The 15,878-nt window shown below is 36.6% G+C and overlaps 1 protein-coding gene across 8 annotated transcripts in view; it reads left to right on the top strand.

The window, feature by feature from the left end:
- Positions 1-15,878, top strand: part of OTUD7A (OTU deubiquitinase 7A) — a 113,556-nt gene that overhangs the window by 63,060 nt on the left and 34,618 nt on the right. For all 8 annotated transcript variants that reach the window (XM_071754937.1, XM_071754938.1, XM_071754935.1 and 5 more), the window contains one exon: positions 4,429-4,583. In XM_071754937.1, coding sequence (XP_071611038.1) covers positions 4,433-4,583 — 151 coding nt within the window. In that variant the 5' untranslated portion in view covers positions 4,429-4,432. The remainder of the gene's footprint in view (positions 1-4,428; positions 4,584-15,878) is intronic.

Consider the following 15,878-nt stretch of genomic DNA (forward strand, 5'->3'; position numbering starts at 1 on the left):
AAATGCAAAGTGTAAAAATAAGGTACTTGAAAGATGCTTTTAAAATGCCTTTAGAGTTCTGTGTTATGGGAGTCTGAGCATAACCATCTACTTTTAACTGGAATAATTAAGTGCACTATGATCTGAGATCTGTTCTGTGAGAGTGTTTGGCTTATGCAGCTCTATTCATTGTGTGAAAAAGCTGCCTGTGTCCAGAGATTAAAGGTTGAATGTTAATTTCTGGTGAGTTGGAGTATCCTGCTGTTAAGCAGCATCAGTGTCAAGCAAGTTAGGACAATACTAGAGCAATTTCGTAGAAGCTGAAGGGCTGGAATCTCTGGGAACAGTGAAATCACTGCAGAGGGAGCTACAATGTTGTGTGTGAACAGGATGTGTGCAATATTTCTTGGTAACCTGTGTTGTTTGTCACTCAGTCACCTGAGCCCTATGTTTCTTAGGAAACAGAGTGAGCTTTTATTTTAATGTGTTTATTATGGCACTGTGAGTCTTTACAACTAAAGTAATTGTGTTAAGGAAAAAATCGTCTTGACAACTTAGGAATTTTCTGAAAAAACTCAATGTCAGAATTTCTACGTGGTTATTAATTTTTTAATTACTATTTAGTATCATTATAATTTTATTAATTATTTAAAAATATTTTTGGTCCTGTGCAGTCTTGACAAATGAAGGTGAACATTTAAATAAGTAAATAAAAAACTCAAAGTTCTGGATCTTTCAGTATTTCAGGTATGGTTCAGGTACCTAAATACATGCCTGATCAATTTCATAGGCAGAAATAGGTGATTCTGGGTACCTTACTACACATTGGCATGTAAAGCTCTGTATTATTTGGGATAGCCACATGGGAATAGGTAATATGACACAGACCCATATACTTCTGGAGGAGCAGTTGAAACCCAGAAGGTACTACATGATACCTAGAGTAGCACTAGGTATACCTTTTTGTGCCTGCTTCTGCTTTGGAATTTCTCTGAAATTGAGCTCTTCCTCCTGGTTTTTTTTTTAGCTTACTAAAAAGAAATGTTCATGCTTCGAAGAAGAAGTACTGTAGTAATACTAATACTACTTAAAAGCCAACCAACCAACAAACAAAAAAACCTAGAAGGAAATTTGGTGTTGTTTTTCACCAATGTAAAATACTTCTTTATTGCGCTTTTAAACTTATATTATTTTCTTTTTATCTAAAAGACCTAAATTGTTATCTAAATGATCTAATAAAGTATCTAAACCCCACCCATATTTGTCCTATTACACAAGTAAGCAAATTCCTGCATGTGTGTAAATCATTTATGTAAATTTTTCAAGTGGAATTTATAGAGACAAAGGGAAGAGGTTGAATACAGATTTTCTTGTCATATAGAAATGTTTTAATGTTGTAATGAGGACCACCTTATTCCATTACCCAGTGAGAACAGCCCCTGAAGATGTTTTCTAATAACTCAGCTTATTTGCTAGTGTTAAAGAGGCCACAGGACTGTGAGACAACAGCTGAGTTTTAGTCATTTCCCATCACTGCTGGATGTCGAATGGTACTTTACATGTGCTTAGGTAGCTCTCTTTTTAAAAAAATAACATATTATTTTCTTCCCAGCTTCTAAGGAAAGTTTTTTTCCCAGTACTTCTGTCACTGGGAGCACTGTCTTCATTTCCAGACTACATTTGCTTGTGGTTTGGTGTATTTATGAAGAGCAGTGCCAATCCAGGTCTTGGCTGTGATTCATTGGCTTTGTAATCCAGGCCCTTTTAGTGACTTGTCCTAAGACAAAGCACCTGGTTACTGATGATCTGTAGCTTTCATTTCACCTGTTTGTGTCAGAGCTGATCTCTCTGAAAAATAAGTGACTGAACTTGCTCCCAGCATTCTAGAAGTGAACATCTGTATTTTGTTTTTACCTTCTGGTTCAATTTTGAATACTGGAAAACAGAAACATATTTCTATTGTTTCTCATTTTCCCAATTATATCTTGGATGCAGAACTGACTATATCTGTACAGAAATAAAAATATACGTGTCTAAAAATAGGGATAAAAGTCCACAGCTATTCAGGGCAACACTGAAACAAAGCAAGATTGAAGTGTTACTCTGAATAGAAAGCTTCACTGAACTGAGGTCATAGTGTGTTAAGTAATGATGAGTCAATGCATGTTGGGAATAAGACAGTCTTCCTGTAAGCAAACTACAGCATTCACAATATTTTGTCTTCATTGGTGCAAAACCATTAGAAATTCCATGTTCTTCCTTTCAGCTATTCTTGGCACAGCATTATATGTCTATATCTCAGATTGATCCTGGTTTTAGTATTTAATTGCCTTTTACCTGGGCAATAAATGCTCTGAACTACCCTTCTGTTAACATGGTACTACTGGCAATCTGAAAAGCTCAGTGCCTCCATTAACTTTCAGTTCTGTTAAAGCTGATGTTCCCCTCCTAAACCAATCTTCTCTAATGGACTTGATTGTTTAATTACAGTTTTTACCTTAATAGTGGCTTTCATGCATAGGAGCATTTGGCAAAGTGTTATCTAATGAAGAATGGAGCAGCTTTAGGAATGCAAGAACCAGATAAAAATTGTCTAGATTACTAACAAATTCAAGTCTGTGTGAAGCTTTAAATCAATGCAGAAAAAAAAAGGAAAAATCACACAGCCTGAGCTCAAAAAATTTCAATTTTTCACTGAGAAGAAACAATCTTATTTGGTGACTTGGTTCAAATTTCGTGGTCGAGATTGGAGAATTATCATGATCTCCATCAAAGACTCCATGAAAGAGATACTTTTGAAGTCTGGAGCTGTGCAAACATGGTCTTCCTGTCTTTTAAACTGAAAATGCAAGCAGCATGAACATTGAACAAAGAGTGGTCTGCACTTAACCTGCATATTGCCAAACCAGCTGAGATGAATCAGTAATGTTAACAGGCATTTAGCCTTGCCACACTGCAGGGAAATAAAAGTGAACTGAATTAACTGAATTAGCTGAATTAATGCACTCAGTGTCCTTCCACTGGCTTCCTAGAGCACTGAGACTGGGTATCTTATTGATGGTGCTTATTTCATCCTTTCTGTGAAAATTATGAAAATCCAAGATACTATTTGCCATTTAATCATTATCTCTTCCAGGGGGTTTGTCCACTGTGTACTGTGCAGTGTTTTCTTCCTGTTCCTCACTTCTGTTTTGTCAGATATTTGTGTTCTGAAGGCATGGGTTTCATGTTAACTTTGGTTCCATTAGTTAGCCCTATGCATCTCTTTCCATCTGTTGAAAAAAAAATAAAAATTCTCGTGTTGTTTAACTGCATGAAGCTATTTGATTTTAAAGATGTCATACTCGGCTTCAGATGAAGACTACTTCTAAGTACGGCTCAGTTTTAAGAGAGAGGTATTTAAAGGAGAAGAAAAGATCAAACAACTGAAATTGTATTTAATTCATTTCAGGTCCTATTAACCCATCATAATGTTTAGAAGAAATCAATACCTTTTCTTCACAAACATTTAAAATGCTTTTTCTTACAATATACAGCAAGTTATCCTCTTGAACTGCCTCCTCTAATTGCATTGCTTCAATTAAAAAACGGTTACAGAAGAAATTGTGTTAGAGAATGAGTGAAAAACCAAGGTCTTAATTGTGTTTTAAGGCTTAAGTAATTAATTTTAAATACTTTTTTTTTCCAATTAAACAACATCTAGCCTATCTCTGGCTGTGTTGTTCATGAGCTGTGTTTCCATCAGCTGTCAATGCACAGATATTACCAGTGTTCTGTACATAGAGAATTTTCAGCATTACAAGAAAGAACTTCTTTTGTAGGAAGAGGCAGCTTTCATAGCCTTTGCTGGGATGAGCTGAGAATGAAATGTTGACATGGTTGCCATATGGGGTCTGATAATCATGTAATCAAGAGGCAATTGTGAGATGATGAGTGATGTCATAAATGTGAAAAGACATTGATCTTGTTGTCTCCTGTAAAAAAAGAGCTTTTCAATGCTACTGTTGAAAATGCTGAAATAAATACTTGACTTTGGATTTATATTTATTGGTTTAGATTCTAGAAAATTTATTATTTATTTCAGTATTTTCTTAATAGTATAATCTAGCTAGTTAAACATTTAAATACTTGGTACAGTTGAGAGGATGAGCAGTGACCATGGTACAGTGCTCTGACTGAACATTGCCTGTGTTTAGCTGGATTGGGTTCTGCAAGCTGCATGTAAGGAAAATCAATAAAAATATGAAATGTTAAAAAAGAAAAAGCGTTCAGCATGAGTGATCAACAGCTTCCAGGTTAAGGCAGAGATGAGTGATAAATGCTCTTTTATCTAATACGGGAATTTGAATGGTTTTGCATTTTTAATAATCTTGTTTGAGGAAGAGAGGAAAACAGTGTCATTTGCATCACTGGAGAATATGTAATCCTGTTTCTTTTTCTCCTTGGCAGATGGATGCCTTCTAGCCAACCAGTGAGTCCTGCTGCTGCTGCATGTCTGGCAGCATCTCTGAATGATCACATGACTCTTGATATGGATGCAGTCCTGTCAGACTTTGTTCGGTCCACAGGGGCAGAACCAGGTCTGGCAAGAGACTTATTGGAAGGTAAGCTTTAAGGACACGAGTCTCTCCAGTGTTCACTGCTTGTTTAAAACAAGAACCAGTCATAAACAGAGAACTCTCTTCTGTAGAAACAGGGAAGACTTAGTAATTTGGGTCAACACAACTTTGCAGCATTTCCCAAGTCATCTGTGTTACATGGAATAAAAACTTAGAATACCTAGCTGTGATCATCAGCATTGGCTCACTGTGTATGAGACCTCTGTTTTATCTAGTTTGACTAACCTGTCCTTTTAGCCTAGAGTCTTTCTGGGGTCTGTTGGTCTTTTTGAAAAAGGATAAATTTTTTTTCAGCAGTGTCAGGACATATTGTCAGTTATTGTGCATATAGAGCATGGCCAAAAGTTGAAAAAGTGTTCTTACATATCAGAGGTGGCTCAGAAGAGTTACTTGTTTCAGCTACTATACTTTTTCTTTGCTATAAAGGACAAGGCTTCCAAATAAACATAGAATAGTAGTTTTCTGTGTGGTACTTCTCATTTCTGCAGATGAATACACATACACCATACATATTAAGAAAGAACTAAGCCATTTAATTATTCTGAACAGGCTTAACATTCATATGCATTTAGCTCTAATTATTTACTCCTGCACAAGAGTTTATCAAAGTAAAAGTGATTGTTGCTAGTTCTGGACAAGGTGTCTCATGGGAAGATTTCAGCACACATGATTGTGTCTGGGTTTCATATAGCAGCTTCTAACACTGGCCATATCTTGCTCTGAGGCACAGTAATTGATCCAATGCTTTCCCACTTGCTTAAAAATGACACAGAAGAGACTAACACCATTACACCATTATGAATGTCTTGCATAGTTGTCACAGTGCATAGATGCTGTGGGCTCTGTGAGCAGCACTGAAACCCCTGAAGTACCTTAAACAATTTTCAGTACATCAAGGCACACATCCTCCCCTCCCTGATACACAAGACTATAATTGCAACTGGTCTTGGAATGGAGGTGTCTGTTATTTTCAGTTCAAAATTTGAAAAAATGTGTACACAAACATTTTCGGGAAATGTCAGGATGTGGTTGTAGTTTGTAGCCCCAAAAATGACTGTCATAGCGACCTTTAAGCCAAAAAACCTTGCTTGTTCACAGCCTCATTTCCAGGTAGTTGCAAATTTTTGCTTCTCCTAGGGTCCCATAGCCCCTCTCTCTTCTGGTCTGCTCACAGATTCTGTTTTTATAACTTCCGCAGACTGAATTTTCACATGAAGTGTACACTGATTTTTCAGAGTCTTTTCTATTACTGTTAACTTTGTTCATCTTTTGGGGGAAATTTCTTGAATTCCACTATTCTGTAAACAATCAAGGAAATCAGTTTTGCTTTCATTGTCCCAGATGCATCAGAACAATATTGTGCACAATATGTGGTGTTCTCCCTGGTGACAAATGAGCAAGTTAAAAACACTCTTTGCTGTACAAGTAGTTAAAAAAAAATCAATACATTGCATTATAAATTGCCTGAGGTTGCCCTAAATGTTGGCTCTGTTGACATTTCTGTACTCTAACTCTGCTGCTGGTAAAATCTCTGCATTTTTTTCTGTTCAACTTCTGTAGTAAGCACATCTACATGTCTCACTGAAACATTCTGCTTGCTGTGCTAGATCTATATCTTTGAGGAAGTATTTCTTCTTAATTTGAAATGAAGACATAAAGAGAGGTTAATTTTTTTTAAGTACGTAGATATGCATATAATGATTGTATTTTTTTCCATGACTATTAGTAATCCAAAATAAGTAACACTATAAACCAATTGCTTTTCTGTCTCATTTGTTAAGCTCAGCATTTTGATCTGCAAGTCTCACCCTCTGTCTCTCTATTTTCTCTGTCATTTAAAGAATGAGTGTAGAAATGTTATGGCTATTTTGTTATAGATCTTTGTGGTGGAAAGATCGCAGTTACATGGCCAAAAATACAACCAGCAGTGAACGCAAAGGTCGTTTTGTTCTTGCACAGGAAGCCTATGGTCAAACCTGTGATGAGTTTGACATTTCAGGGTTACCACTTCTAGCATTCTCTGCAGTTGCTTGACTGTTCAGGAGTCCACATTTTACAGACTTAAAATCTTAAGGAAATTATTTCTATGGACATCTGAAGATGGATGGTTATGCAGACTTTTAAAGCTGTGTCAAATAAAAAAGGGGTTTTTCCTAGTTCTGACAAAGAAATTAATTTTATTTTACTTACGTTGCTTTGTCTGTGTTCAGAAAAGCCTAATATCTGTCTAAGAAAGCATTCATTGGTAGATAAAATTGCTTTAGAAAATGCTTAGTTTGTGTTTTTCCAATGCATAACTTGTGTGTCATTCCTACTTTTCAAATAGTTACTGAGTCTGAAAGGTCAGTTGTAGGTTACTTGCTATTTGCTACTTATATGATACATCTATGATAGCTTGGAGGAAGTACAAGGAAAGGTATGTGGAGGCAGAAGAGACTTAGCACTTGACAGTACATAGACCTGCACCCTTGTAACTCATCTCTCTTACTGTTTGGATTCACTTGAGGTTCTCTTGAGTAGGGTGAAGAACGTGGTTCATTCTGATAATATAGTAGATGGTTAATAGCACATTTCTGCTGTTAAAGAAAACTTTTGGAACTTGAGATTACCATCTGGTATATCATAAAGCTCTTTTATAGTGGATTAGGTGATTTTTTTTTTTTTCCTTAAATAATATATATCAAAACTAAGGCCTTTTCCCAACTGTTCAGTATAACAGTGGTGATTTTATGACTGGATGTGTTTTGTAAATTTATATCATTTGTAGTAATAATTAAGCAAAGCAAATAATGTTAGATTTACAGTTATGTAGAGTTATAGAACTGGAAAAATTGTTAAGTATAGATTATGCATTGTTTTCAAGCAGAGGTTTTAGTAGCACAAGATCATTCACTCACATGCATCTATTAAATGTATTTGATAATATGAGTGATGAAAGCTTATTCCACTCTCTGATGTGCTTTGGATCAGTATGGATATAACTCAGTTTAATGAGATCTTAGAATGACTTTATAGCTTTAGTGTGAATACTCTTCTCTCTGCTTCCAGCTTTTTTCTTCTTCTTGCTTTTGAACATCACAATAACTGAAAGCCCACTTCTAGGATGAGAACCCAAGGTAACTAACATCATGAGAAAAATCTTTTCATGGAGATTCTGTAACAGCATCTTATCTCTATTATAAATTTTTTCTTGTGCCCACAGTGCACCTGTATTCCTGAGCAATAGCTGACTGAGCTATCTCTGGGCTGAGTTCTCCAGGTGATCTGTCTCTACATCAGAATCTGTCTTCCATCAGAAGCTGCAGTACTCTTTATCCATTTTATTAATTGCTGGCAGTGTATGGTGCATAGGACCCTTCATGCTTGTTCTTGGTTGCTTGGTCTTCCTGGTACCTTCCCACACTTTTTGTAATGAAGAGCTTTTTCTTCTTCTGCTTGCATTGTCTGGATGCTGTCCTGAACCACTCAGACTACTTCTATCATTCTTTTCATTTGATAAAACAGCTTTCCACCAGTCCTGGCAAAATTCTGAGCTACTGTTGCAACTGAATTATTAAAATGGGAAGCACAATCCTTTTAGCTTGGTTATTAGTATAAGACTTTGCAATGTCTGTCCTCCAGGGAGGACACTTGTTCGATAGATATTTACACTCTCTAATATTGCTGAGACTTCAGACATCCAGTAGGAATTACATTTTGAGAGCCTGCACTTCTACATATTAGTGTCCTCAAATTAATGGCACCTCTAGGACATCATAAATCCTGATGGGTTTATGTTAATAGTTACTCCTCATTCTTTGGTTGACTTGTATGTTCCGGCACGTATAAAAAGACACCAAAAGCTACTTGCTGACTGTACTAGATCATAAATAAAATTGTGGGTTGGGGGAATGTTTGAGCACCAGACATGTTGGCAAATTGAGAGAGTGTGACAGTTGTTTGTTTCTCTGAGTAGAATTTGACCCAGGGGACATGGAAACTGGATCTGACGTTACACATTGTGATGGTTCAGGAATCACATGTGTGTAGAGCAGATTGCTTTGTATCAAAAACATCTGCTATGCACCTGCAAACCTGAGGTCTTGTCTCTCTGTACTTTTGTTCTGGAGGAGGGAAGACTGTAGCAGTTTGTCATCCTCCAGAAAAAAACACATCAGATTTATTCAGTCAATCTGCTTAAAAACAAGAGCATTCCCATCACTGTGAATCTTACTCTAACAAACTTCCACGTAATTCCTTGAGACAAAGGCTTCATTTTGAACTAGAAGTATCCAAGAGCACAGTGTGAACTTCTATCTTTTCCAAAGTTTTAAAACACTTCTTCATATTGCTTTCAAATCTTGCATAGCAGGACAAGTCTATTGCCAATTCTTTTCCCTTGTCTTTTTTTCTAGAATGGATTGACCCCTTTTTTTAGGGGTTGTTATTATTATCCTGTCTTTCGTGAAGAACTTCCTAGCTATATGAAACTAGATGGTTTAAAGACAATCAGATACTTTAAAACAAGAACACAATTCATTCTGTGTTATTGTAGAAGAGTTCTTTCCATTAAATGGAAGCATTTTGTGCTTTCATTACATTAGATCAGCCTCGTTTTTGAAAAGAACTCTGGAAAGGCAGAACTTTCTATTAGAGGCCACTTGTATGTTTAACTTTTTAGTAAAATTCCACATCAGAAGGAAGTAATCTGTTCTACTCAGTCTTCACTGCCTGGAAGATCTGCTCCTGATGCTGTTAGATTATACAGGTCACCAATATCACTGTTCCAGGTCTCTGCTTTTGATACTCGTTTTCCCTCCAGAGTAGTTTGACAGTCAATGTGACACTGATGAAAGAAATAACAATCTTGGCAAAATAGTTTGAAAAGTGGCTCGTGCTGCTAGACATGTGCACTGCTGCTTTGTGCAGGATTACATTGGGGTAGGTATTAAATTAGTGCACAGGAAAACATGAAATCAGCTGCAAGACTCTCCAGATGTCATCTTTCTACATTTATTATGTTTTACTATGTATTATGTTTAATGCCTATTAATTGCAGCCAGATCCAAAGGCACCTTGGTGTCAGTGGAGAAACTTTGTCTCCCTAATCTCTGGGAAAATTCTGAAGCATAAACAGATAGGTCTGCGTGGTACAGAATTGATTCCTCTGCAGCTGTGTTTGATTTCCAGTTCCCCCAGTATCCAGGAATGAGGAATGCTTGTCCTTTCTAGGCAGTCTAGGTGGGCAACCTTAATCAGTAATGCTTGAGTTGTTAAGTATAAACTACTTAAAATGTGGCCTGAAGTGGAAAGAAAACTCTCAAAGTAAATAGTTCAATCTTTAGAAAAATTTATGCTGTATTTGGTTTACTATGCCAGGGCTATAGGTGTGGATGAACTTGGAGATTACTAATAAATCAGTTAGAAAACAGCTTACTTTTCAGGAAAGCAGGTGTGCAGGCAGTGACCACTTGAATATAAGGGGAGGGCACAGGATGAAATAGTTTAAAATATTACAGTACAGAGGAGGATATATATGAAATTCACTGGCAATATTAATAACAAATTAAAAATTAATGAAAACAGTAAAAAAACCAAACTGCATATAAGTTAATATATTTAACTAAAAACCTAAAAACTAACAACCTTTTACTTGTATAAGTTGTTTGATTTATATAAATAAATGCTATAATACTTGATGTCTGTTTCCAGCTTTATACAGTGCTTAACTGAGGTCTATGGAGTTCACTGTCAAGTCAAGGGTCAGGAGATTGGCTTTCCAATCATATAATGTATGCAGCAAAGGAGTCTGACCTTGTGGAAAATGGCAGAGGTACAGCAGAGAGTTGTCTCCTGAAAAAATATTGTATATAAGCAGAATTCAATGAAATGCATGTAATTAATGGAGAGGGAGAAAGAAATTTATAGTGCTGTCATATGATTAAGTGTAAAAAGCTAACTCCACCAAAATAGTCTCTTATTCTTCTTTCCCTCAGTTCCTTTTTTAGTTCTCTTGTGGAAGGCTTGCCAAAGGGAAGAGGAAGCAGTGCTGCCACCAATGTCTTGTTACACAGAGATCAAAATTGTCTTTTCCAGCTGTCTGTTCAGCTTTGAGTGACTTTGCATTCTAGCAGAAAATGAAGCAAATGTTAGCAAAATGTCCTTGTTATATTCTTTTTCTTTGAGAACATGGACCAAAATTAAATCTCATTTTAACACTTAAAACCTAACTTCATCTGTTTAGCATTTAAGTTTTCCAGAAGGAATAAAGCTGGTCTTGAGTTCCTCTTCCTATACAATGCTTGTTAATATTTGTTAATCTGCATCATGCCAAATAGAAGCAAGTGATGTTGCATTTAAACTGAGCTTGTGAACTGCTTTCTTACCATTTGGTGTATATGAACAGACTTTCTGACATGGGAAAGAAGTTGATGGTAGATTTTTATATCTCACCAGACTTTTGGGTCATTAGAGGGATTTAATTTTATATTTTAAATAGGTATTAATTTAGTTTAAATAAATTTAAATAATATAAAATATTTATACTTTAAAAATCATTGTGCACAGGCCTAGAGGCAGAAATGAAGATAACTTTATGTTGGTGACAACAGTCAATCAATAATCTTAAAAGACAGAAGCTGCTTATAATTTCTCCAAATGCCTTTCCAGCAGAGGCACCTATGGAGTGACTCCTGGGCTTAATATATAGCATGGGTCCAGTAAAAGAACTTCTACAGTTATCAGTGCTACTAATAACTGAAGAAGTAAAAGAGCTTTTGCAGTTGAAGCTGGAGCTACTAGTTAGATGAGAATTCTGCTTTGTGCCCTTAATAACAATTAAAGTTTTTGGAGTAGTATGGAAAAAAAAGTCCTGTGAAATAGTGAAGGCCAAGTGTTAGAACTCTTGTAGTTAGAAGAGGTAATTTTAACTTCACTAGCACATGAAACTAAAAACACATGCTATGTTAAAAAAAACTGAGGTATAGAAGTTAGATTCAGATGAGACGTGTAAATAGGATTCCTGCAAAGATTTGGTCAAGGTAGTAGAAAGATTGAACAATGTGCCTACTTGTATAAAGGCAATAATATTCCCTTCTCACCCTAAATAAAATTCAAGATTTCATATGATTGTTGGCAATTACGAATCCTTTCAACCAACAGCATCTCACAGAACACCATCCTTCCAGATAGACAAATATGCACAGAGAATTCCTGTCAATGACAAAACATTAACCATGCTCAGCTTTTAATTACCATTGTGGCAAGTGTGAACATGTCCGTTTCCCCAAAGCAAAGAGTATCAGGAGCACAGAAATTAACTTGAAACCTAGGCAAGAATGAATTGACATTAATAGGCAAATGATGAATTTCAAAAGCTTTTCTGTTTTGGGAGAGCTAAATCAATCCACGACCTTCAGGCCTTTTTAAATTCTGTAAAATTGAATTACCATGTATCCTCAGGAACAAAAACTGCAGTTGGCCATCAGTTGATCTATCCTAAGTAAATCCATGTTCATGAGGAGCCCTAAAAGCAGAATTCTTGGGGAAACTGTTGCAAGTTACTTGCAAGTGTGAAACTACACAGAAGCCTGAATGCCATTAAATTAGGAAGAGATCACCATAAATGCATTAGCCTGGAGCATTACTTTCTGTGTTGGCTTCAAATTGAGCTTATAGGTCCATTTCATAGATTGTGTCCATTTTAATATTCACTGCCTTCCTCAGCCTAGTTATTCTCTACCTGAAAGCTGGCTTATTGCCTTTGTTTTGTCCCATAATGGCTGTGCTCCACTGGGTCAAATAGATGACTTGTGTGAGAGTCAAGATGATAACACTTGTGTTAGATTTATGTTATGAAACATCGTGAGGAGTTATGTTGTTCAGAGCTAACAGTAAAACTCTGTGTTTCTCATTTCTCTCAGCCTTACAGCCAACATTTTCAGCTACTGTCTCTTTCCTGTGTTCTTGGAAGGAAGACACCATGATGTAGAGATTCATATTGTTTTACTTTTTAACATGCATAACTGCTCAAAATCTAAGCTGGTAGGTGGCACACAAGAATGTAAATGGAATAAGAGCCCTGGATTTTGTTTTTAGAAGTATGTGGGTACAGCCTGCCAAGCACTGGATTTGTGTCTGGTTGTTTGTAAACATCTCAGATTGTACATCCTTACCGGTAGTTTTCACCCTCATAAGAAGAAGGACTAAGTGAATCAAGCATCCCTGCTGAGAATTCCTGTGCCTCTTTAGCTGAACTGTTACTGATCCACAGTACAGCCTCATGTAAAACACTGAGTCCTTTGAATGGGCTAAAAGGGGAGGTGAGGAGCATCCCACCTAAAGAGCTGCTGCTTTGTATTTGTGGGAGAGCTGCTATGCTGAGGACACCTTTCTGTGTGCTGGTGTGGAGTACTTGAGTCACAGAGGCATGTTCTCTACAGTAGAGTTGAAGGATTTGTAATGATAGGGATGGTATTGAAAACAAACAAAAAAAAATTGGCCTGCAATACTTTTCCTGTTCTGTGGGCAGGAATGCTTTGTTGAATTTTTAATTTTTTTTAATAGGAAGGAGTTTTTTCCTGTGGAAGCTTTGCATCAGCTTTAGTATTAGTGGGGCTGTATTTTTTTCCATTTTGCTAGTAAAACCATCAGACAATTATAGTAAAATATTTTTTTAAATGTGTTAGAAACCTTGAAAGTGCATTCCTGGTACTGGTTCTTCAGTACTCTCTTTCTTTGAAAATGTTTTCTAAACCTCTAAGAGTGAGGTTTTTTGGCAACAAAACCAGCATTAAATGTGAAGTAGATAGGCAGATATTCTATCAGATTAGAATGGTTAAAAATTCCAAAAGGTGTGTCCATTTTAATTTTATTGCTGTCTCACCAAAATACTTTTGATGCTCTCTTTTCCTTTCAGCTTAAAGACAGCAAAACTCAACAAGAAGTTTTGTGCTTCTATAGACCTCATTTTTTATTTTCTGAAATACACAATTCTGTAAGCTTTAACAGGTTGCTTTCTCTGTAAGCTGTGCAGTGTCTTGGCTTATTTTTTTTTCTTTATTGTGTTATGAAAGTTTCACAGTAATTCTTTACTTGATATTTTTATTGCTTCTGTTTCTTAGACATAGGCACCAGCAGTTAATGAACTGTGAACACCGGCTGCATCATAATTTTTTTAATTCTGCCCAATCTTCCCCTTCTGCATCCTTTTTCTTATATATTTTTGGTCCTTTTTAGGTAGGATTTCCTGCCTCTTTTAAAATTTTATTTGCTAAAGTAATCTCTATATGTTGTTGCTGCAAGTTGCCCTTTATTGTGGTCCTTGCTATTTAGATCTTTCTTAGCTCTCTATCTCAAATACTTCCTAGCATTTTGTTTATCATTAAATCAAGAATTGCTGGTAACCTTTCAAATGTTCTTTTTAACATATTGGAGTGGGTGGGTATTTGAAAGCTTGGCAAGGGGGAGTGCATTATAGTTGCATGCCTGCTATTTGTACCAATTAATGATAAATGTCCTCTAGTTTCATTATATCTGTTTTAAGAATTGAAAGGCAATAGATTTATTAACTGTCACCCTGCTAAGCTACTCAGTTTTAGCCAAAGCAATAAATGCAAAAAAATCTCAAAGACTAAGGAATAGCATTTCACTCAGGTCTTGCTGCCTGAAAAATGTAAAATCTAGTGTTGGTATAACCTGCGTAGGCTGCTTAATGGGTGCCTGATTCTTGTTATTAGAGAGTATGAGTTGTGATCTGACAAAGCATCTGCTTAACGTTGAGCAAGCAAGGATTACTCATGTGCTGCAGAGCATTATGAAGTCACTTTCTTGTCAAGTCAGAGACTTGACTGGGGAAAGACCAGGTTACCAAAAAGAAAGGACCCTTATTCCCCAGAAAAAAAAAAAAAAAAAATGAATGTTGCTGCCTGAACACTGTGAAAACCATTGCAAACCTGTGTGGTGCTAACTGTGTTACTTTTATGAAGGTAGGGTGTGTTTCTCATCTGAAGAATTATAATACATGATAGTCCTGAAGCAAATAGTTTAAAGAAAAAGTCCAAAGGTTCAAATGCTGTTCTGTTTTCAAGTTTCAGTTTTCAAACTGATCAGCTTATTAAAATGTGGTGTGAGGTGGAAATATAATTATTGAAAGAAAATATCAGGACTTTATCAGGAAGATACTCTGAAACTGAGGAAAATCCCAGTGTTCTGTTCAAATTTGCTGGCTAACCTACTGGCTCAGTAGTTTGTCCACCTCATAGGAAAATAGTAGTAGTCAGGCTAAATAAAAAAATTTAGATCTTGGTCTTTGCTTTCTTTTATCAAATGTTTTCTAAGGAGAGGCTGGTATCCACAGACTGAGGACAAGAAGACAAGGTGGAAACAATGAGGCATCTTCTCTGATCACACTGTGGTCAGTCCTCATGGGGTCATTTCTCTCCCCCAGAAGCAAACAGCTTTCCCCAGTCTTCATTAAAGATGTGATGCTCAAAGTGTGCCAAGGTGAGAATACCTTCTCTGTGGATCCTGCAGTAGTGCTCCTGCATTAAAGAATGCTCTTAATCGTTACCTTCTTTTCAGTTTCTTTCTTCTTGGGATTCATAGTCCAGGTAATCTACCACAGAACTGGCTTTCATCATCTGCCCCTTTTTTCTACACATGGCACATTTATGTTATCGCTGGTTGGGGCACCCTAGAAAAGCTACGTTTTTGCGTCCAGGAACAAGGCCTGGGAAAGTTTTGTGTCTCTCAGCTTGGTCTCAGAGCATCAGACCACTGGGAAAGCCCCTTCTGAAAGTCCCTTCTTGGACTCTAAGTTGTCTAAATAGGGCAGAGGTGGGGGTTGGGGGAAGGCAGAAATCTCTGCTGATCAGGAAAAACTGAATCATCTGGAATGCTTCTGAGGTAATTCCTACTCTTGCCTCTTGCAGCTCTTGAGTGTCTTTTTTTTTTTTTTTTTTAACCCTTCACTAATCCAGTTTGATGTGGAAAACCAAAAAATAGATAGGTGGCTTCTTAAATTATATATTCTTTTATCCAAGGCTGTTTTTTTTTCTTCAGGATGACAGTAACCCCTATTGTTATTCAGGAAACTTATTTAGGACAGAAACTTCAGAGTGTAACTGAGTTTATTTTTTAATATCACTTTCATGTAGAAGCCTGCTGTCTCTGACACTAAAATGTCAGAACCAGCCCTCAACCAGGATGCATTTTCCATTCCTTACTCAGCTGCACTTGTTTTTTTTGCTGCTGTTGCTTTTCCTCCACACTAAGACACACTTGGTTTAAAAGCATAGACCT

This window comes from Heliangelus exortis, chromosome 11 (genome assembly GCF_036169615.1).
Source record: "Heliangelus exortis chromosome 11, bHelExo1.hap1, whole genome shotgun sequence".
Lineage (NCBI taxonomy): Eukaryota > Metazoa > Chordata > Aves > Apodiformes > Trochilidae > Heliangelus > Heliangelus exortis.